Raw genomic sequence first — 23,923 nt, 5'->3', positions numbered from 1 at the left:
TCGCTCCCCTCCCTCACAAGTTGATGGGCATTGCCATTCAAATGGGTGTGTGCGCACCGCATCATATTATTGATTATGTTGGGCTGCCCCCCCCCAATATTTTATTCAAGTTGGCACCATTGCTTCTAGCACTTCACTGCTGAAGTTTTTCAGTTTTTCAGTACGTGTATCTGAATCATTGTCTTTGCTTCTAGTGATTAAATAAGAAATTCAAGACCACATAATGTGCCAAACCATGGACTAAATATTAGACATCTGTATCTTTATGATTCTGTAACTGCATTGTATTTATCTGTCATGGATAAGCTATTTTCCTTGGAAACAGGCCAGTGCCTAGATTAGCTTTATTGGTTAATGGAGTCATAACAAGAAATACCTTGCAATAAAAGATAACTTGAATGCTGAGGAGACACCTGCTTCATTAGAATTTCCTCAGTGAGTTTTTCTGTGGATCTAGGATCTCTTCATACTTTTTAACACTGCTGGTTAGACTAAGGGCCCCTCCAGACAAATGTTTTCATTAACATATTCTTGACACAATCACGGTGTATTGGTGGTAGATTTGTTCTGCTTCCTTTCATTTTGTTATGCTTCCCCAGTGTTACCACATGACAGTACTTAAATGAAGAGGTTTCTTTGCTTGATGGTGCACCATATTTCTTTACAATACCAGGTCACTCTAGGCCATCTCTTTCTCTTCTTTGTTTTTATACCACAAATGTTCTGGTTTATTTTTGCCCCACTTTTGTTCCTCTTTGGCCCCTCCAGAAAGCAATACTGTGGTACCTCAAGTTACAAACACCTCAGGTGACAAACGCTTCAGGCTACAAACTCCGCTAACCTGGAAGAGTTACCTTGAGTTGAGAACTTTGCCTCAGGATGAGAATGAAAATTGTGTGCCGGCGGCGCAGCAACAGCAGGAGGCCCCATTAGCTAAAGTGGTTAAGAATAGTTTCAGGTTAAGAACGGACCTCCAGAATGAATTAAGTTCTTAACCCGAGGTACCACTATACTTCTTTATTTAACAGCTAAAGAGAATTGTTCAGGAACCCAGGATTAGACAGCTGAGTGAAATGATATGTTTCCAAACCCACAAATGCAAATATTTGCTATCACTACGGAAAACAACAAATGGTATCCAAAAGCTTATGCAAAAACTCAGGAAAAACAGACACAGTATGAACACAGTATCACAGACAGCAAAGTATAATTAATTCTCACTATTCTTCATAGAAACACCAGCTTTTCCCAAGGGAAAAATGCTTCACATATAAGTAAGGAAACTGGGTCTTCTCAGCCACTGAGTTTGCCACACACTTACCTGAGAGTCTTCTTTGGTGATCACTCGTAGTCGAGTAAGATTGTTTTCCATGAACACGGCCTTAACAGTGAGTCCGTAAGTTACTGTGGAAGCCAATTCTGGATCCACAGGTCCTTCCACAGTGGGGACATAGGTTTCCGAGCAGGAGTTGATCAAGGTGAGGGTTTGCCAAGCATGCCTTCCTCTTAGCACGTTTCTCCCTTTCATGCTGAGTTTGAGTGTTTTTAAAGTCCATGAAACCTTTGGTAAACGCTGTTCTCCAATTGGAGCACTTGCAGGCCAGTGATTCCTAGTTGTCGGTGTTTATACTACTTTTTTAAGATTTGCCTTGAGAGAGTCTTTAAAACTCTTTTGTTGACCACCAGCATTACGCTTTCCATTTTAAAGTTTGGAACAGAGTAGTTGCTTTGGAAGACCATAATCAGGCATCTGCACAACATGACCAGTCCAACGAAGTTGATGTTGAAGAGTCATTGCTTTGACAGTGGTAATCTTTGCTTCTTCCAGTACATTGGCATTAGTTTGCCTGTCTTCCCAAGTGATGTGTAAAAATTTTCGGAGATGCCATTGCTGAAATCTTTCAAGGAGCTGGAGATGGTGTTTAAAGCAACTACCTGAGAGTACATTTTATTAAACTAAATGGGACTTCTATGTAAACCTGCATAGGGATTGTGCTGCGAATAAACTACAATATTCTCGTATATATATTTTTAAGACACTAAGTTAAGGCATCATGCAGAGCTAACGTCTGGTCTCCGTCTGGCATTCAGTCAGCATTATGAGGGAGATCTATGACTGCATCTATCAAGCATTTAAAAAATAACCCCAGTTGTATGTATTTTGGATTACTTTCAAAGAGGAGTAGACAAATTAATGGATAATGCTATCAGTGACTACAAACCATGATGGCTATGTTGCACCTCTGCTGTCAGAAGCAGAGGTTACAGACGCTTCAGGTTACAGACGCTTCAGGTTACAGACTCCGCTAACCCAGAAATAGAACCTCGGGGTAAGAACTTTGCTTCAGGATGAGAACAGAAATCGTGCAGTGGCGGTGCAGCAGCAGTGGGAGGCCCCATTAGCTAAAGTGGAACCTCAGGTTAGGAACTGTTTCAGGTTAAGAACGGACCTCCAGAACGAATTAAGTTCTTAACCCGAGGTACCACTGTATATGGTTTCTTGCTTCCAATCAACATCAGGTTGGCTGCTGGATGCTGGATCTGGATGAGATGGGCCATTGGCCTGATCCAGCAGGCTCTTCTATTGTTTGTGTGCTTTAAAAGGAGCAGCAGGTATACAGGGCAAATTTAAAACAGCAGTTCTAAATGCATTTACAGTACAGTTTACAAAGACAATAAAACAATAAAATTGGCAGTAAAAATAACTCTTTAAACAGTCAAAAAACAAAATCAGCAAAAACCTGAAAACAAATTAAAACGTACATGAACATTCTGCATGTCTTGGTAGACTTGTCTAACCAAAAATGTTTTTAGCAGGTGACAAAGAGGGTACAGTGGAAGCACCTGTCTGATATCAATAGGCAGGGAGTTACAGAGTGTAGGCGCTGCCACAGTAGAATATTGATATTTTACAAATGCAGAAGGGGCATCAGTGCTTTAAAAAAAAAAATGTTTAGAGGTACTCTCATTTTGACTCAAGAAAATACCATTTTATAGTTCAAATCGGGGGAAATAAATACAGTAAATGGACAAAAGTACAAAGATTCACAAAATATTTAGGGGTATGTGTACCCCTGCGTCCCCTGAGAAAAAAGCACTGAGGGGCATTACGTGGCGTCTGTAACAGTGCCAGTTCTGCAGATCAAAGTAGTCAAGTGGGTGGATATAGGGCATGGTGATCTCGTAGGTAAAGTGGTCCAAAGTTGCTATGGGTTTTATATATCAATAGCAACACTTTGAACCTGGCCCAGTAGTGAATTGGCAACCAGTGCAGATCTATGAGAACAGATGTTATATGCTGACAAGGTCTCACTCCTGTCAGCAATCATACTGCAATATTCTGCACTAACTGCAAGCAGATAAGAGGGAAGTCCCACATAAAGCACACTGCAGTAATCCAGTTCTGAAGTAACCCAGGATAGGCAATTGACCAATTTATCAAATGTGGATAAGCCCCTTTTTGTTTGGTTTTAAAAAAAAAGTCCTGCCCAAGAACTGTGCAAAAGCACACAGGTAATTGTAAATTCTCAACACACACTTCTGCAATTTTCTGGTTTTGTGCAAATATGAGGGATCAACAGAAAAAAATATACGGTATTCCTCAATTCAGGAGTACACCGGTATTAGTTACAGGCACAGCTGGGAAAGAAATAAAAGTAATAGGCATGGAACGGGGTGTAACAGAAAGGAACAATTGATCCACCCATGCAAAACCACTGAAACAAATCATGTGTGACCCTAAGTGGAGTGGTTTGGAGCCTGATTTTCTCAAACTTCTTATATTGTCCCTGTATTAGGTAAACCTACAGGGGTGAGGCACTGAGATGGGTATTGACGACAATGTCATGTGAACTATGCAAATTAAATAAGAACATAAATAGCTGCAACAATACAGGAAACTCCAGTGTGGATAAATCCACATTTAAAACAAAGCAAAGCCAATACAAAATAAATTTGTCTTGAAATAAAATGAATGTAACATTTAAAACACACCCCATCCAAAAAGAATCCTGAGAACTTTAGTCTGCTCCCACAGAGCTTCAATTCCCAGCACTCTTAAGAAACTACAGTTCCCTAGATTATCGGGGGGGGGGGGGGGCTTTAAATATGCTTTTAATGTATGGTGTTTGCACAGATTGTAATGTATCAAAACCCATGTCTTGTCCCCCTCCATCACTGGATCCTACATCTTTCTAAATAATAAGGAGCTAACATTTGTGGTATGTTCACACTCATGATTCTCTTCTTTTGACACACACTGGACATTACATTGCAAAGATATATTAACCACCAGACATAAATAATTTGCTACTGTACGACACCAGAGGGAGCTGTAGACCTACAGAATGTACTTGACAGGTGGTCAATAAGCAAACCTTACAACATAATGTTTCATAAGGCAGCACAGAACTGTAACAACATGGGGCATCTTTGCTGGTTTATCCTCTCCAACTAGATTTAGGTCTGAAAAGACCAAAGAAAGGTAGATATAGGGTGAGTAAGCACCATTGCACAACATTCCATTACTGATCATGGAGCATATCTGTTAAGGCAGAGGTCAGCAAACTTTTTCAGCAAGGGGCCGGTCCACTGTCCCTCAGACCTTGTGTGGGGCTGGACTATATTTTTTGGGGGGGGGGGAGTGAACGAATTCCTATGCCCCACAAATAACCCAGAGATGCATTTTAAATAAAAGCACACATTCTACTTATGTAAAAACACCAGGCAGGCCCCACAAATAACCCAGAGATGCATGTTAAATAAAAGGACACATTCTACCCATGTAAAAACACGCTGATTCCCGGATCATCCGCGGGCTGGATTTAGAAGGCAATTGGGCCGGATCTGGCCCCCCGGGCCTTAGTTTGCCTAGCCAAGACATAGAGTGTAACATGGTGGTCCTCCCTTTCCCATTAATTACCTTCAATGCAGTAATTTCTGGAACAACAGAATAAATTCTAAGGGAATTTTGCAGTACATGCAGATTGTGAATGCACATAGACAAACAGAACTGTAATGTCAAAGCCAACATGGAAGCTGAAGGGAGGTAAAAAAGGAGTTGAGTGACATGCTGTAAGGCTGGAGCTTTCTTTTTTGCTTTAATTTCTGTGAAAGCAAATATCCAAATTAAATTCCCTGTACTGGTTAAATTGTTAGAGGCTATTCTTCCACCCCACCCCTTTCCCTAGAAAGCACCCAAACTGTAAGGTTCGGTGGTGGTTTTGTTCAGTTTCTGTTAATTGGTTCTCGTGGGAAACTTGCAGATTCTAGCTTCGCACAATTAACTCAGGCTGGTGTCAATTTACTCTTGGCAGAAAGCCCAGGTCTGCTTGACCTAGAAACTACTCACTCTGATTGGTTAACGACCAGCACTCTGCTCTGTTATCAAGGGATTGCTAGCTCAGTTTGAAGTGAGGTGTTGTTAGGAGTAGAAGTGCTGTGTACGGTTTTGAGAGAGAGAGAAAGAGAGGGTTTATTTTGCTTTGTTTTTGTATGCAGAAACTCTGCTGGTTTTATTTTTCCTTTTTTTAATAAATCCTGTAAATAGTTATTCTGAGTCTAGCTGACTTGTCATTACTGCCGCAACTAGCTTCTTCGCTGTGCAGGAAAACTCTGCTACGTTTGGGCTAAAGCCAGTAGGGCTATGCCTGACACCCCAAAGTTCCATGAGGTTATGGGCATTGTGCTGCCAGCCTGAGTTGCGGTGGTGTCAGCATCAACGGCGTTGGTTCCAGTAGTTCCAGAGGTTGTTGTTCCTGGCTGGTTCCTGACCGTGGTGAGCTGGTGACGCAGTGGACACAAGGACAACAGCTGCAGCGTGTGAGTGCTGGGTGCTGTGGTTCCTGTTTTCTCTCTCGGTGGTCGTGAGTAGCTGGTTCCGGGTTCCAGGGACATCGCTCTCAAGATGGCCTCACAACCAGTTCAGATGGCTTTTGAGCGTCTGAATGACTCCAATTACTTGCTGTGGTCGGAACGCATGCAGGCAGTGCTGCAGAGGGATCGTCTCTGGCAAGTGGTGAGTAAGTTTCCTGCGAAGCCTGATGATGAAGACCTCGATAAAGACCAAAGAGCAAGGGCCACAATTGTCTTGGGGCTGGAAGATTCCCAGTTGCCGTATGTGAGGGGAATCAAGACAGCTAGAGGTGTGTGGCAAGCACTTAAAGAACTCCATGTGCGTGAGACAGCGGTTTCCAAGCTGTTCATTCGCAAGGCATTGTACAAGGCAATGTTACAGCCTGGGGTTACAATGCAGGAACACCTACACAGTTTACAGTTAAAGTTTGCAGCGCTACAGGAAAGAGACTGTGCATTAGACCAGCAGGAGAAGGTGGCTATTATTTTGAGTTCTCTCCCGGAAAGCTGGGATAATTTAGTTTTGTCTCTAGAAGGCATGCAGGAGCGTGATTTATCAGTCAGTTATGTTACTGGGCGTTTGATTGAAGAATGGCAGAAGAGGCAAGAAAGGTCGTTGGCTGCAGAGGTTTCTACAGGTGGGCGGTTTGGAAGGAGTTCTCATGCCGTGCCAGAGGTGACGCAAAAGCAGCGTACCGGTGAGGAGTCAGCGTTTGCTGTTAGGCGTTGTTTCCGATGTGGGTCTTCAGCGCATCTGAAACGACAATGTCCGGAGTTGGTCAAGTCTCAGTTGCCGGTGCAGGAGCAGAGACGAGATCATCAGCAGCAGCAGCGTAAAAAGAAATTCTTCAAACGAAAACAGTCGGCTCAGCTGGTGACCGGCGAGGTCAAGATTGCTGATGAGAAACAAGCGGTCTGGGTGGTCGATTCGGGAGCATCTCGCCACATCGTAAATTCAGATGAATTGTTTGTTTCCAAGAACTCAGCACAGCGCAGCCAGGTGGCTCTAGCAGACGGAAGTACTTCTGAAGTGATTTCGGGGGGTGCAGTTTTTGTTCCTTGTCTTCGTGAATGCCTGCAAAATGTACTTTGTGTGCCGTCATTAAGGAGCAATCTGATGTCTGTAGATTGTTTGCTAAAAGCTGGGTTTAAAGTGTATTTTGAAGGAGACAGTTGCATTATTAAGAAGGCTGGTGAGATTTTAGGCACTGCTAAGTCAGAGGGAGGCTTGTTTTGGCTTAAAGCAGGATCTCAAGTTGCAGCAGTAGTCAGTAAATCTCAGCCTGCAGTGAATAACAAAGCTATACATGACAACTGTGTGCACTTATTGCATAGGAAAATGGGGCATGCTTGCTGGAAAAGTGTACTAAAAATGTCTGAATTGGCTGATGGGGGTAATTTAAAGAGTTGTAAAAAGTACCTTGATTGTAATGTGTGTAAGAAGGTTAAAACCCACAGAGTCTCCTACCCCAGAAGTGACAGAGTTAGTGAGGCACCGCTACAGCTGGTTCACATGGACGTAATTGGTCCATTTGCTGTAAGCAGGGGTGGATCGCGTTTTTCACTAACAATTGTGGATGACGCCACGCGTTACTCCTGGGTTTTTCCCATGAAGAATAAGGGTGACGTGTTCACTAAGTTTAAAGGCTGGGTGGCATCTGTGGAAAGATTTCTGTCCATTAAACTCAGAAGGATTCAGACGGACAGAGGTGGCGAATTTATGTCAAATGCTTTTAAAGATTGGTTACAAAAGCGTGGCATTGGGCATAGAAAAACGAACGTTTTTTCCCCAGAGGAGAATGGCGTTGCAGAGCGAAAAAACAGATCTTTACAAGATATGATGTTTGCCATGCTTGATGATGCTGATTTACCCATGTCTTATTGGGGGGAGAGCATGCTCACCGCGTGTTATCTCCAAAACAGGCTCTTTCATCAAACAATAGGTACAACCCCGTACTTTAAATTGTTTCAGAAAAACCCCAAAATTGACCATTTGCATGTGTTTGGATCAAAAGCCTGGGTATTAATTCCGAAACAAATGAGGAAGAAGGGAGATCCTAAGACCAAACAGTTAGTGTTTGTGGGTTACCAGGAGCTGGGAAAAGGTTTCCGCTTTGCTGAAGGGACAAATGGCATTGTGATCTCCAGGAATGCCAGTTTTTGTGAACATAGTGGCTGGGAGAGACTACATGCCAATACTGAGGTTTGGTTTGAACCTTCCCAGGAGCTTCATGACTCTGAAGGTAGACACAGAGAGTCAGAGTCTGAGGGGGAGGAAAGTTCAGATAAGAGCTCTCAAGAAAGTGGAGTTAGCCAAAGACCAGTTGCTAAGCAACAAAAGAGAGGTCGTAGTTCTGAGGAGGAAAGTGGGTCAGAAGAAAAATTTTCTCCCAGAAGATCTAAAAGACAAAACAAAGAAGTGCCTCCGGTGCGTTTTTCCCCAGATACTGCAAATGTGTTTAGTGTAATTGCAGAACCCAAGAGTTTTCAGGAGGTGTTAAAGTTACCAAAAGAGGAAGCAGAGCGCTGGAAACAGGCAATGGAGGAAGAGATGTCCTCTCTGAATGAGCACAAGGTTTTTAGACCAGCAGCAGCGCCTGAGGGGGCAAAGATTGTAGGCTGCAGGTGGGTGTACAAACTTAAACCTCTGGTGACAGGAGAGTACAAATACAAAGCTCGTTTAGTGGCTCAAGGATACTCTCAGAGGCCTGGAAAAGATTATGACGAGACTTAGGCCCGGTTAGGACATATCTAGGGTTGGAAGTGTGCTGGGCCCAAGATGGCAGCTGTCTAATTAGTCAGCAGAACAAAGTTAAACAACTACTGACTACATACAGGATGCAGGATTGCAAAGGGGCAGTGGTGCCTATGGATCCAGGTTTCATAAAAACACTTCATATAGATGAGAGTCCTGAATTTGAACATCCTGATGTATATCACTCTGTAATTGGAAGTTTATTGTATCTAGCACAGTGGTCCAGACCTGATATTAGCTATGCAGTAGGCATATTAAGTAGATTGGTCTCAAAACCCACACTAAATGCCTGGAAAGGGGTAAAACAAGTTCTGAGATATCTCAAACAGACAATTGGCTATATGTTACAATTAAATTCTTCAGAGGATGAAATGTTGAGTTGCTACTGTGATAGTGACTGGGGAAATTTGCCGGATAGAAAATCTGTCACAGGACTAGTCATAATGGTCGGTGGAGCTTTAATCAGCTGGCGGTCACGCAAGCAAGACGTTGTAAGTGTGTCATCAACGGAATCAGAGTACACCGCATTGAGTGAATTGTGCAACGAGGTGATTTATTTCAAGCATTTGTTAGCAGATTTAAATGTAAATTGTGGAGAACCAGTACAAGTTTACATTGATAATCAAGCTTGTATAACCTTAAGTAAAACAGAGGGTTTCAAATCGCGTTCCAAACATATCTCTGTAAAATACCAAAATGTACGTTGCTGTGTACAAGACAATGTAATCACATGTACTTATGTATCAAGTGAAGAAAATGTAGCAGATGTATTAACTAAACCACTGGCAAAGATAAAGAACAAGCGAATGTGCAAGGGTTTAGGTTTGCTGGAAAAATGATCTCCTACATAGGTGTATTTGGTGTTAATTGTTCAGCAGAATCTGTGAGGGGGTGTTCAGTTTCTGTTAATTGGTTCTCGTGGGAAACTTGCAGATTCTAGCTTCGCACAATTAACTCAGGCTGGTGTCAATTTACTCTTGGCAGAAAGCCCAGGTCTGCTTGACCTAGAAACTACTCACTCTGATTGGTTAACGACCAGCACTCTGCTCTGTTATCAAGGGATTGCTAGCTCAGTTTGAAGTGAGGTGTTGTTAGGAGTAGAAGTGCTGTGTACGGTTTTGAGAGAGAGAGAAAGAGAGGGTTTATTTTGCTTTGTTTTTGTATGCAGAAACTCTGCTGGTTTTATTTTTCCTTTTTTTAATAAATCCTGTAAATAGTTATTCTGAGTCTAGCTGACTTGTCATTACTGCCGCAACTAGCTTCTTCGCTGTGCAGGAAAACTCTGCTACGTTTGGGCTAAAGCCAGTAGGGCTATGCCTGACACCCCAAAGTTCCATGAGGTTTCTTGTTGACAAAATGACCCACTTTGCCTTGAGCTGAACATAAACATCTCACATTGCTAAATACCGTAGCTTTGCAATTGTGGCAATGCATATTCTAGGAAGGGACAGGGGACTGCCATATGTTAGACTCCAGCTCTCATAATCCCTGACCAATTTGCCATGCTGTCTGATGCCGATGGGAGCTGGAGTCAAACAACATCTAAAGGTCTACAGGTTCTGCGTTCCCAAGGAGAGAACTAACAATGGCCAGTGGTTGAAGTGCTACTGTTGAAATCTACTTGGCAATTGTATCATCTAGCCCTAGATATAGGGTGTGATTATCTAGTAGAGAGGTAAAGGCATTGTGTGTGTGTGTGTATCAACAGAAGTGTTTCCTTTATATTACAAATTCACAGGTTCCAGGAATGAGTTTTTTGGGGAAACCATTACTCAGATTATTCTCCAGTAATGATTCGCATTCTATTTCATTGCAGCAGACGTGAAACACATCTCCCTGTTCTTTGTGGAACAGAAACTACTGTTAATTTAACTCAGTATCTCCCTGGTCTTCTGGGAAGAAATTCCAAGTTTCCAATTCATTTTCTCAAGCTTTTTAGTCATCTTAAAAAAAAAGAGGACTCTAGTGCCTCTGGAAGCTGTGGACATACTACCAGATACAAGTTTACTTTTAAATAAGCTCAGCAAGTGTATTAGAGGCAGACAAAACAGAGTGAAGGATGAAACCTAATCAAACTGGGATGTGCTGCACTTTTTGGCGTCATTGGCTATCATGCTATAGCAACCTTTATACTCATTAATGTTTTATTCATTATTTCATGGGCCTTCAGAAGGGATAGCCAATAGGCTCCTAGAGTAACAAAAAGTAACCAGACCCCACTGACCTGTTTAACCCCATATGTGAAGGATGGAAGGAAGGGAGAAGAACAGCACCCTTTCTAGAGAAAAGTGGTTCAGCTAGAGAAGTATTCCCCGTTTGCTCTTGTCTTGCTTTTCTTTCCTTCTTTTTATTTGTATGAATAAGAATGTTTGTATAAAGGCAATAACTTGCTAAGGTAATTAGCAAGTTCTGATGAAGCATCCATACGTATACTGGACTCTATTTTAGAAACAGGTAGGTTTTTTGTACTTCTAGCCCTTAATTAAAAATGTAATAAATTTGGACTAAAGTGTCAGTGATGTGTGTAACTGGTCCTGTAGATGCTACCTTTGTGTTTCTTTTTAAATTATTTGTGCAGAGTATACTCAACAAAAAATGATCAGAATAGGATGCTTATGTTTTTAATCTGTACAAATAGGGCCTAACATTATTTAGGTTTGATCCTTTCCTGTATTAAAATGTAGAATAATGGATGTGGCCATTTACTGTGCTGGGCATTTCTCTTGCAACTGTTTTAAAGCTGAGATCCAACGCACATTTACTTGGAGATAAACGTCATTGAATTTAGTGTGACTTGCTACTGAGAAAATGTGCAAAGGATCAGACTACAGTAAGTGAGTATATAACACTAGATCTAGTCAACCTAAAGCCAAGAACCTTTAACTATATGTTTAGTTCCTGCTGAAATTTGAACTTGAGATTTCAGTATTCATTTTGGCTGGATTGTGACCTCAAATTCTTGCTTTTACTCCTCTGAATAATTTGCATTAGTGTAACAATCTTTCTGTAAGTAGGTTAATGGGTTAACCAATCCTGCACATAGGTTGCTTAAACCAAAATAAAATTTTGTAAGATTGGTGCTGTGAAGCTCAATCCTATATAAAGTTGATCATACATAAGTTCCACTGTATTCAATAAACCTTTAACCACATTAGTGTGCAGCATTAGAGCATGAACCTATGCATGCTTACTCAAATATAAATATCACTGAGTTTAATGATGCTTCCTCTAAAGCAAGCAATTCATTGCACACTTATCTGGGAATAAGCTTAAATAGCTAAAATACAATTTACGTCTGATGCATAGAATTGTACTGTAGATGGTGCAGCCTTCAGGAGAACATTCGGCAAATCTGCAAAATGGGTGACCTACCAAGGAAAGTGGAGCCCACCAACCTTTACTTATTGTGTACCTGGTGCTTGACAAAAAGTGTATATAGGATTGTAGCTTTAGTGCCATGCAACACAATCCTCTGCCTGTTTATACTCAGAAGCAAATCCTATTGTATCCCTGGTAGTTGTGTTTAGGGTTGCAGCTATAATTACCTGTCTATCATGCTTATAGTAGCATGTCATTTCCTACTAGCTTCAGAAATTTGAATTCTACTTTAAAGATAGTAAAATTAGCATTATGTAAGAGCATATACTGTAGAATTGCATTTTAAATACATATATAGGGAGTTTCATGCAGACGGCATTGTGAAGTTCACAAAAGCTGTTCTGTGTCACTTTTTATTGGTCTTGTCTTATTGCAGATGCTGTTCTCATCTGTTTTGTTGGGTGCAACACTAGTCCCCTTGAAACTATCATGTTAAACAAGTTGCAGACACATAATTCTTACTTAATAACATGCAATGCACCCAGCAACTTAATTATTAAGAGACCTGAAATGACCCCCTCAGGCCCTACAGGAAAATGCTACTGACATTATTTTAATTTAATAGGCATGATCTCTTGTGAAAGTTATTTCCTTTGGGTAAATAATATATCAATAAGCCACAAGTGTTATCCATTAATATGTTTATTTCAATAATGCAGAAAGATGTGATGAATTATAAAATAACATTTTATTTCCTAGTAGAAATGAAATTGTTGGTCTTAAAATTATTAGTTTACTGTGATCCTTGTGTAAAATTTGTTGGTTTGTGGAGAAGGCAGATAGCATATGACCATGGTTTATTATCTGTATGCAATAAGGAAATGTCATCATTACAATCTGAATCTCTAGCAAAACAGGGCCAAGTAAATAATGTATGAATTGGTGCAGGATACTATTTCTAGATGAGCAGTTAAGAAGAAGAAGAAGGCTAAGCACCAGTTTTATTTGAAATGGAGCACAGTGCTTAGCACAGGTTGATTTCCATGTGGAAAAGAAAGTAGAATATGCTACCGATAATTTATTGTGTTAGTCCAAACAGAATCAAATGAATCTAATGAGTCAATTCCAGGCTCTGTAGCAGTTTTTCTTAGGATTGCATCCTAGGATTCCAACCAGTGTGATGTTACAATGAATGGCCTTGCACTGGCGCCATAAGCAGGTTGGAGGTCCGCCACGGCTGTGCTAGCTTTTGCCCCCAACACCCAGTGTGGTACAACTATACTGCATAAGAGCCTTTATGCTACACTGGTAGGCGTTGAGATGCAGGAAAAGGGTATGGTACTCTGTGAGGAGGCTGGTACAACTGCATCTGAATTGAGGGTCAGTACCGCCTCCAGCTTTTGGCAGCCTTCGGCCAAAATGTCCTCAGTAAGCTTCTCCTACTTCTCACCATAGATGTTTCTTGCTTGTTCATCCCCTCTGGGTCAGAGTGAGAGACAAGCAAGGAAACAGGCCACAATGTTGAAGAGGAGAGGCAGGTCTAGGGGTTTCTTGTTAGTGGGTTTCCTGCTGGGTTTTAGCCTTCAACAACAAGAGCAACCCGCCCATGAAACGGGTTGAAGCAGCCACCTCAGGTGGCAAAAGCCCCCAAGGAAGTGCCCCTGTAGGTGACTCCATCTCCTCCACTGCTGGTAGAGAAGTTGTGCAGGCATCTGTGCTGATTTCCAGTAAGATCTCACCAGAAATCAGTGCCAATGTGGGCACCACTTCTCTGCCAGTGGAGGTGGGTAGTATGGAGGCAGTGCTGGCAGGTTGAGTCTTGACACTGGCCCTGTCAGGTAGCAGCAAGTCTTCTAATGAGGCTTCCCTTTCAGACAGGGAAAATCACATACATCTGCCTCCCTTACAGAATGCTAATTTAGCAGTAGCAGAGTGAGGCCCTGTTCCCACCGCTGTGCATAGCTGGTTCAGTATGGGTTGACCCTGAGGTACATTTTAACAGTTTGGAGGTTCAGGTGAGAGAAGGACCTGCTCTCTTGTGTCCATATCCCCTAGCCAGGGCCAGCCTAGAACCATTTTGCCACTTGAGGCAACACAGAAAATGGCGCCTCCACTGCCTTGAGGTGAATGGGGAAGCCACAGAGGGTGGCAGGGTCAGCGAAGGAGGAAGAGGCAGGGAATGAGGAGGCAGCGGTAGGCAAAAAGCACAGGAGGCAGCAAGCAGTGTGCTCCTCCACAGAAGGAGGGAGGTTGATCTGGCACCCCTCCCAGCTTCTAGCATTTGTGCAATGTGAAATTAAATACACAGGTATCATTCTTCAAATTTCTGGTGCGAAACAAACCTGGTCCCTCCTTACAATGCATTGCTTTGTCGTCCCCCAGAAAACAATTCTGTGGCTGCCCATGCACATGATAACGTTTTATATCACATGGTTTCTTGCTAATCAGTATTAATGCAAACATGGTGAGTACGTTTTCTGTCACAAGTTCCCTCACGTGACCAGTGTGGTAAGGGTTCGGTCATGCTACTAACTGATAAGTTTGTTGCCTGTAATTAATAGTAATCTGTGGAATGTGTTATTGAGTGGGGAAGGTATTTCCCCCCACCCAAGCTACAGAGTTTCATGGCTAGAGTGGCCTTTTAAGAAATGGCTTGTCTTCCCTTTTTTCCACCATGGTTTTCTGATCTTCAGATTTCACGTTCAAGTTTTGTTTGTGCATTTTGAGACATTCAAATATCTGAAGCTTTTATAAGGTATTTTAAAATATTAGATGAAATTTTAGTGTGCTTGATGGTGTGTCTCTTAGTGAGAAACAATAGACGTTTCTTTGAAGTACTCTCCTGTGTGCCTTGTGCGATAAGGTGGCTTGGGCCGAGCATGTGTATAAATTGTCAATCTTTACTTTAAAGTGTAATGTGATGTGATAATTACATAGATCACAATCACAATGTAGGTAATTAAAGCAATAAAACAAAATAAAAATGTTGACTTTACATCTCAAAATCATTAGGGGACTTTGCAGGCTTGTATTCAACGGTTAATAAAAACACTAGACATGAGAACAGAACAACAATCCACTTCTCTAAACAAGAAACCAGGAAGTAGTGCTAAAACATTGAAGTAATGCATGGAGGGATAGGCAGGACTAGCATCTTCATTGCACAGCAACAGAAATAGTCACAAACTGGGTGTGGAGGAACAACAACCACATAATAGTACAGTACCAGGCAAAATTCTCTGTTTTAAAGCACTTTAGTACACATTTAGAAAATGGGCAGCTCCCCACATGGCAAATTGGTTGGCTATATTCATTCATTGTGGAGTGTGAAAAAGCATATGCAGGGTATTGGTGCATTTTTAATTTTCATATTTCTCTTGTGAAACATTACCCCTGTGGGCATTCTTTCTTGCACATTAGATTTCTTGGAAATGCTTTAATAAGATGGCTGAACAAAGGCAGCGTGCTTTATCTACATCGGGACAAGCACTCTACGAACTTCTGGGTCTTGAGAAGGGGGCATCCCATGAAGAAATCAAGAAATGTTACAGGTATTTATAAAACTTCTAGCATAATCTGATTGTCATTTCACCACCTTCCCCCCTCAACACACACATTTTCACATACATTATTCTCAACCATCTTTAATATCACAGTTAATTTCCATAAATAGCTTCCTTTTGAACCCTTTCATGGACACAAAGTTTTCAAACTATTCTGTCTATAGTTTTGTAGAATCTTGGGATGTTCAGCTTTGAACCTGCACATGCTTAAAATAGTTTTTTTCTATCTCTGATGCAACTTCTACACTGTAAAAACAGCAGAGCATTTTCCAGCCCCCACCCACAACAGATATTCACTGTGACGCCTACAGCCCTTTCACACATCCACAAATCTTGCAAACAATGTGAACAATTAACTTACCACTGTTAAGAGAAGGGTGATTATTGATAATATTTTCTAGGTTGCTTAATGGCACCACTGCAATAAAACATATAAATGAAATAAAGGCACAGCATCAACACAAGTGCTTAATAGTAATAGTTTCCTAACACATATATAAGCCAAGCTTAATTGCAGCTTCTGGATTTGTTATTTCCACTCACAACAAGGGAGAAGTGAAGCAAAAGCAATTGGGCAGTGTACAAATAAACCATATTGGGTCAGCAAGATTATAGTGGCACGTGAACATGGCTCCTTATGTGTGTAGCAGGGGTAGCTAATGTGCCCTTCAGTTATTGTTGGTCAAGGCAGATGGGAGTTGTAGTCAAAAACATCTGGAGGGCACTGTGCTATAATTAATAATAATAATAATATATTATTTATACCCCACCCATCTGGCTGGGTTTCCCTAGCCACCCTGGGAAGCTCCCAATAGAACACCAATAACAATAATAAAAAAGAAACAACTTCAAACATAAAAACTTCCCTTAACAGGGCTGCCTTCAGATGTCTTCTAAAAGTCAGATAGTTGTTTATTTATTTGATATCTGAAGGGAGAGTATTCCACAGGGTGGGCACCACTACTGAGAAGGTCCTCTGCCTGGTTCCCTGTAGCTTCACTTCTCGCAGTGAGGCAACCACCAGAAGGCTATCAGAGCTGGACCTCTGTGTCCGGGCCAGACGATGGGGGTGGAGGCACTCTCCTTCAGGTATATTGGGCCAAGACTGTTTAGGGCTTTAAAGGTCAGCACCAACACTTTGAATTGTGCTTGGAAACGTACTGGGAGCTGATGTAGGTCTTTCAGGATTGGTGTTATATGGTCTTAGTGGCCACTCCCAGTAACCAATCTAGCTGCTGTATTCTGAATTAGTTGCAGTTTCCAGGTCATCTTCAAAGGTAGCCCCACGTAGAGCACATTGCAGCAGTCCAAGCAGGAGATAACCAGAGCATGTACCACTCTGGTGAAACAGTCTGTGAGCAAGTAGGGTCTCAGCCGGAGTACCAGATGAAGCTGGTAGACCTCTGCCCTGGACACAGAATTAACCTGCATGTTGGCTACTCCTGGTGTACAGCATTGCAACCCTTCCAACCTTTGACACTTACATAAGACATAGCCTCTCACTATGGCTGACCTTTTTAAATAAAACAGCGGGAGGTGTGTTTTCTTTCTGCTTCTTCTGTGAATTGCTGCACTCTCTTGTTCCTTGAGCAGATTTGTAAAAACTTTGTTCTCTGATAGTAAAATATCGTGAAGGCTTTCCTTGCTGGTCTCTACAGTTACATATATAGGTAACCATACGGGTAACCATATTTTGTGGACTCCTACTTTTTAGTCTTGATGTTGTTTTCACATTGGAGGGGCACAAGGTTTCTCTAATCCCTAAAGGAGAGAGTTGTCATGGAAGAATGCAAAGTGAATTGAATTTTATTTTGTGTTGTACATGAATAGTGATGATTTACATAGCAATCTATGGTAAAACTGACAGTGGTGTTTTATCCATCTTTATTAGCAATTACAGGTAAAAACAAAGACTGCCTCTGAATAAAGTGGAAATATCAAAGGGATTCACACTTAATGGAATAGTTGTAAATACTTGCAAGACAAAATGATGAGTCAGACACTTGGATTTCATTTAATTGATCCTTTAACTTATGCTAATTTGATTCATGAATCTAAAAACCTGCTGCTGAACTAACCAGTTGGCAATGCACTATAATAATTCTATAATACCTGACTTCAAATTTCCTATTGTTATTAGTTAGCTTGGTTCTTGCCAGAACAAAGCCACCTATATTATTAAAATGTCAAAGCCGTGGTGCTCTTCCAAAGGAAGAGTTAGCATTATTTTTCAGTGACAAACTTTGTTTAATAGGTTACTGTAGATTGCTGGGACACACTGATATATCTGCAAGATCACCTTCTCCTATATACACTTCTCCAATCATGTGAAGTGGGTGACAGCTAGGAAAGGGCTTTCAAGGTGTTGGTGCCCTGATTATGGGACAGTCTCTTCAGAGAGGTTCACTTGGCACCATATTTATGGTCTTTTCTGCATCACTTATTTCACAACAGGGATGATGATGTTTTGGGGACTATTTGTCAGTCTTCTACATGCCAAATAAATAAGCTTTTCTCAAAGAGAACCCTAATAAATAAAGAAGAAAGAGGTTAAAGTAGTGCATGCTGCCACTTTCATTGTGAAAAATTTTGAAATCCTTTTATTATGATCAAAATGTTGCAAAACAGTGAGGAAACTTCTGAGTTCCCAAAACATTTTCATCAGACTGGATGTTAAGCAAACTGGAAGCAAGGAATAAGAAAACAAACTGGCTTGGGACTGAAGTCATATGATATGTATTGGTCAAAAAATATTTTTTGTTGTATAGTCTAAGAAAGGGCATGGCTAAGGAGGCTTTCATGAAGAGTACCTGCACTGCAGAATTTGCCACTACACCCACTACTGCAGGGGGGGGGGGAATTATTCATCAAAGCCTTTTAAAGTCATTTATCTTTTTAAAAATATAACCTCATTTTATGATTTATGTTTGATTCTATATCTGTGTTATTAACTGTTTAGTACCTTTTCTGTCAGAAAGAACACATTATTTTGCTTTTCATTGCATTTTTAATATTGTTGTGTGCAGAAAAAGTGACCGAAAGTACCGTAATTTCTGAATTCAGCTCTCACATTTTAATTCTAAATAGGTGTACTTGGAAGTAAATCCTAATGGGTTGCAGCCAATGAAGCTATCGTAGCCACAGAACGGTTTCCACTCCTTCAGTGGAACTTCCCCTTCCTTCTCATCCCCATGGGCGTAGCCAGGATTTTTGTTAGGGGGGGCAGTCTTTTGTTGGAGCGGGGAAGAACCTCAGATTTGTATTTTTGTATTGATTGGGGGGGCAGGTGCTATGCCCATGCGCCTCCCTCTCCCAAATATGTTGTAGGAGTTCTTTCAACCCTTCAGAAAGCCGGGGAAAGAGGAAGAAGAAATTCCGTTGCATGAACAGAAGTTGCTCTACTTGTGCAAAATGACTTTGCTGAATTCAACCAGCTGAATTCTGACAAATGTACATTCAGTTAACTGGTGTTTAGGACTGTAGACTAAACACCACTGATTATCCATATTCATAACCATAATCACAGAATAACTCCAGGGAGGAAAAGTATAGTGTACACACTATAAAAAGGTGTCTTGCAAATCTGGAAGTTCACTCTGTCCCACATCATCTTTATGGTCCTTGGACTCTTCACCAGGGTTAACAGATTAAAACAAGGGGCACTTATCTGGAATAAAGGCCATATGTTTTATAGAATCATATGTAGCTCAGTGGAGTGGAGTCCTTAGATTTGACCACTTCTCCAAAACTAGGATACTGAGTTGGTTCTTAGAGAGGTACAATCAATCACCAACACAATTGCTCAACTGCCTTCTAGTCAACACATCCTCACTGAATGGCTGAATAATTTTTCCATATTTAAGGCTAGTTGTAATTTTTTGTGGGACCTTGCCCACAGAGTATCCATGGGCCCCTTTAATCATGAAACCATTCCTCTCTCCCCCTGCTTGCTGATATAAGAAGTGGAGCCTGAGATAGCTTGTGTTCCACAACCACTAGGAACTTGATTTCTGCTATTGCGGGGGAAGGGGAGGGGGAGAGAGATCAGGCCAGTGTCTCAGGTCAGTTCTGGACCCTCTGCAGGGCTGAGGGTGCCTGAACATACAAGTCCCGCTCATATTTTCTTCCATCCAAGGGCTTACTTGGCAGGTGTGTTCTGAGAGTATAAAGTTCCTGAAAGGGTGTATGTGGCTGATCTGTCTGGTTTCCTGGCAGGTCTTTGTGTACTCCATGCTTTAAAACAAACTACATTCTGGATTTTGGGTGAGTTGGGGTGTGGGTGTCTCACAAAAACAAGGATCTGAGAAGTCAATCACTTCTACTGCCACCAGAGGGCACCTTCTAATTACTTGTTTACAAGAAGTCAAAAGGTAGATTAGCCTTCCAAAATCTTTTTTTAAAATGTCAACAGTACAACAAATCTTATATAAGAAGCCTTTTTTGGTTGTTCATAATGGGCTCCAATGCTCTCTATATCCTTGTGCCACATGCAGGATCTTTCTATCCCATTGAATTCTGGCACGAGTTGTCAGAAATGTCCAAATGCCTTTGGAACAGGCAAATGCATGCATGCATTCCAACATTACAAATACATGCATTTTGCAGATATTCACTATGTCTTCTGGTCAATTCTTCACTCATATTACTGAAATCTCTTTCCTAACATGTGCCACTTATCCTCTAAGGGTTTTTAGACTTCATTTAGACGAACAATCTACCATTATCTGTTCGTATGTGAATAACAGTTTTGACATAGTCGAGCTGCTTGGATCCGTACCTAAAAAGTGTGGGTCAAGTGGCAAAGCGCTCAGACCCATGCTTTCTAGCATTGGAGAAGCAGAAGTGTGGACAAGCCCTTAATCTAGAGTATGTAACCTGCATGTCCTGCTCAGGAAAGAAATTTGCTTCCAAGTTTCTAATGTAATCTTTCTATCTTCATCTTTTCTTGCTGTTCATCAAAGTTTTCTTTATCATTTCTTGCCTATTTAAGGAAGTTGGCCCTGAAATATCATCCTGACAAGAACCCTGATAACCCAGAGGCTGCAGAGAAGTTTAAAGAAATCAATAATGCTCATGCTATACTAACTGACGGCTCCAAAAGAAACATATATGACCAATATGGATCGTTAGGGCTTTACATCGCTGAACAATTTGGTGAAGAAAACGTCAATACATACTTCATGCTTTCGAGTTGGTGGGCAAAGGTTAGTACTTGAATGCAAAGGTGGTTCATCTTTGCTCAGAGTATTGACTCAGAGACACAGAACATTTGGTTTTGTTTGGTCTATTCTTCCTATTGCAGCTTTCACAGAACCTGACAAGCTTTGCAGAGTTCTAGTAGGTAAGTCAATTAAAACAGGTTTCAGTATCAGGCTTTGTTGAAATGGCTGGTGCATCTCAACTGTTTCAACAAGTATTATAAAAAGTATAATGAAGCACGCTTTCAGGAAAGTGCTTATTAAAGGATGTTTCCTTGTCCCTTTCATTTACTAATTAAATATGCTACATGCCACTTTTATCGCCTCAAGACATTAATTATATCTGAAGCTGGAGCTCCAGGTTAATTTTGACTTTCTTTTCAGTAATGACTAAATGAAAATGACTCATAGCTCAAAGTGAAAAGTCCTCTTGGTGTGACAACCAGCTAATAAGTTATTGCAGTACAAACTTAGCCCTATTCTGGGCTATATATGGCATAGATTATGTGGAAGCAATAGTAATACATAACACCATGTACGATGATGGCACACCTTGGGTGCCTTGTGAAGGGCCTGGAAATAGGAAGTTGAAGATGTGGGGAGCAAGAGGAACAGAACGGTACAAACTGAACTAAGGGAAATGAATCTTGCGTCTTGAATGACATCAAAGGCCTTACTCATTTGGTTTGTTATGTAATTGTAAGAATTTGGCATTTGTGGGTGTACATATCACAAACATTAGCATTTGAATTAGGGCATGACCAAACGCATTAGGCCTAAGGCATTCAAAATGTGCCAAATCTCACACCTAATGTGTTATTCTTGCAGCTATTTCTAGTTACAAAGTCTTTGGGCCAGAAGAAATTGTTAATTTAAATAGAACATAAGACACATGAGACTTGCCATTTTGCAGAAGAATGAGTTTTCAAATGAATATTATGTCATACATTTATTTTTACTTCCGTGAGCTATCCTCACACTTTGGTTTTACCAGATTACTCTCATGAGGGGATTCCACCTTATGGGTCTCCCAATCTTTTATAGCCACATGATTGTTAGCTATTTGCATATAGAACTTTCCCCACCATTGAGAAGTGGTCATAGGGAGAGTTGCTGAATTTCTGCCTACTATTCAGCTATTAAAAATATAAAGTCTTTAAAAGGCATAAGTTCTAAATATAATCAGTTCCAGAACTGTCACAGCTGACACTTCTTTCTATTAGCACAAAAGGATTCACTTCTCCTGGTTCGATTCTGGGTATTTGTTGTTTAATATGGGTAGTATTCAGCTAAGGAGAGTAGACCCATTGAAATTAATGGACAGAACTTAGCCATGCTCATTAATTTCAGTGGGTCTTCTCTGAGTAAACCTAAGTTGAATAATACCTTAATGGGCCAGATTCAGCTACCCTGGTCTGCTAGCACAACATGGCTCCCCCTCCCCCCGCCCCAATCCATTCTGGAGTATTGGGAGAATCTGCAGAACAGCACATGGGAGGAAAGGAGAGATTGTTCCATCAAGTAAGCAGAAATGCTTGCACTGATAGAACAATCTCCTTAACACTATGTTGAATTCCACCTTGTATCTTTGTTCATAAATGTGTGTTTTTATATATAAAAAAACTTGTACATAAATGATAAACCACTATGGTTATATATAAAAAAACTTGTACATAAATGATAAACCACTGTGGTTGTTTTCTCCATAGCTCCATGAGATCCCGCCACATGGGGCTAAAATTTCATCTAGTCTAGCATTTTGTTTTCCACAGGAAAGACAGGTGTTTAGCCAAAAAGAAGCATAAAAAGCTTTCAAATAACATAAGTATCCAAGCGAGTCATCAGTTTACATGCCTAGGTTAGAGGCCAGTGTATCTTGTCTTGTTTTATCCTCGTTTGGGACATGCGCTTGTCTTAGTCAATTGGCCAAAATCAATTCAATTGGCCAAAATCCTTTTTTTTTTAATGACCTACTAACTCTATATTCAAATATGCCACAAATTACTCACATAAATATGGGTGGAGGGCATGGTCAAGGGCTTCATCAGCCTAGGGCCTAGTCATTAGTACCGTCTGTGGACTTATTTACAAGGCTACTCTAGACCAAACACCGGGCAGTTGCACAAGACAGGTGAACAACCATGTGAAACACAGTTGTGGGCATTAGGTTCCCATTTCTATGTCTGAACACATTTCCCTTCCTCTTTTCCACTTCCTCTAAGGGCCTGTTTGCAATCTGTGGCCTGTTGACTGGCTGTTATTTTTGCTGTTGCTTGTGCTGCTGTTTCAACTGCTGCTGTGGAAAGTGCAAGCCTAAGGCACCAGAAGAAGATCAAGAATTCTGCTTGTCTCCAGAGGATCTAGAAGAGCAAATTAAGACAGACATGGAAAGAGGTGCTTATTATTATGGGGATGTAGATATACTATTTAACAACAAAACCAACAAAAACACTGTTATTTTCTCAAATACATACCCTGGGGTTTCACTCCAGCTGTTTAACTTTGGTGGTGTTAATTTGAGAAAGGATACTAACTTGAAGGAAGTGTTAATTGAATTCCTCTCAACCTGCTGTACAGGTTACTTTAAGTGCCCAGTGGTGTGTGGCTGCTTGTTAATGTCACTGTTAATCTCTGTGGGTGTTTGTCCCTCTTTTCAAACTAAACATCTTTAGGATGTTAATTTCTTCAGGCACAGGTTGCAGCACTGCCTTTGTGCCTTTTTCGCTGCAACCTGGTATAACCTTTTTTCTTAAGAGAGTTACTGTGCCTTGGTTGATAAGAAGCAAAAGTTCAGCAGGTGCAGCTCCCCTACTCATACTCGAAAAGCTGTACCTGTGGAATTTATTCTCCTCATGCACTTACAAAACACATGATGTTTCTGACAGGCAAAAAGCTGAATACAGATTCTGATTTCTCAATGTTTGGAAGCAAGGAGCTTTGCTGTAATGTATTGCTGTGGGGAGGCTGCTGAATTAGAGGGGAAACACTCACCCACCCGTTTGAGATGACATTTAACACTGTGCTCATTTTCAGTATTTTTGTCTTACCAACAAGAGTGCTATAAAATGAATGCCATAGAACCTGTTAGTTTCTAAAGATCATGGAGTATTTTTTGTAAGAATTGCTTTTGCTAGCTAAGAGGCAAATTGGATATTATAAGGGGGAAATGTGTGTGGGGGGGGTTGAGTTCTCAAATCATTATTTCCCCTATAATACTAATATGCATGCTGAGGAAA

The 23,923-nt window shown here is 41.0% G+C and overlaps 1 protein-coding gene across 7 annotated transcripts in view; it reads left to right on the top strand.

Moving 5' to 3' along the window:
* DNAJC5B (DnaJ heat shock protein family (Hsp40) member C5 beta) overlaps positions 1-23,923 on the top strand; it is a 30,132-nt gene that overhangs the window by 1,464 nt on the left and 4,745 nt on the right. The window contains exons 1-4 of one of the 7 annotated variants that reach the window (XM_028736830.2): positions 10,865-11,062; positions 15,347-15,477; positions 20,480-20,693; positions 22,910-23,081. In XM_028736830.2, the coding sequence (XP_028592663.2) occupies positions 15,371-15,477; positions 20,480-20,693; positions 22,910-23,081 (493 nt within the window). In that variant the 5' untranslated portion in view covers positions 10,865-11,062; positions 15,347-15,370. Of the gene's footprint in view, positions 1-10,864; positions 11,063-13,281; positions 13,307-13,765; positions 13,942-14,134; positions 14,235-14,296; positions 14,391-14,529; positions 14,682-15,346; positions 15,478-20,479; positions 20,694-22,909; positions 23,082-23,923 lie in introns of those variants that run through there. The other 6 variants (XM_028736831.2, XM_028736832.2, XM_028736827.2 and 3 more) reach the window with 6 other exon arrangements.

Source organism: Podarcis muralis, chromosome 8 (genome assembly GCF_964188315.1).
Source record: "Podarcis muralis chromosome 8, rPodMur119.hap1.1, whole genome shotgun sequence".
NCBI lineage: Eukaryota > Metazoa > Chordata > Lepidosauria > Squamata > Lacertidae > Podarcis > Podarcis muralis.
The sequence above is the reverse complement of the archived record's forward strand: the minus strand, read 5'-3'. Positions and strand labels throughout refer to the sequence as shown.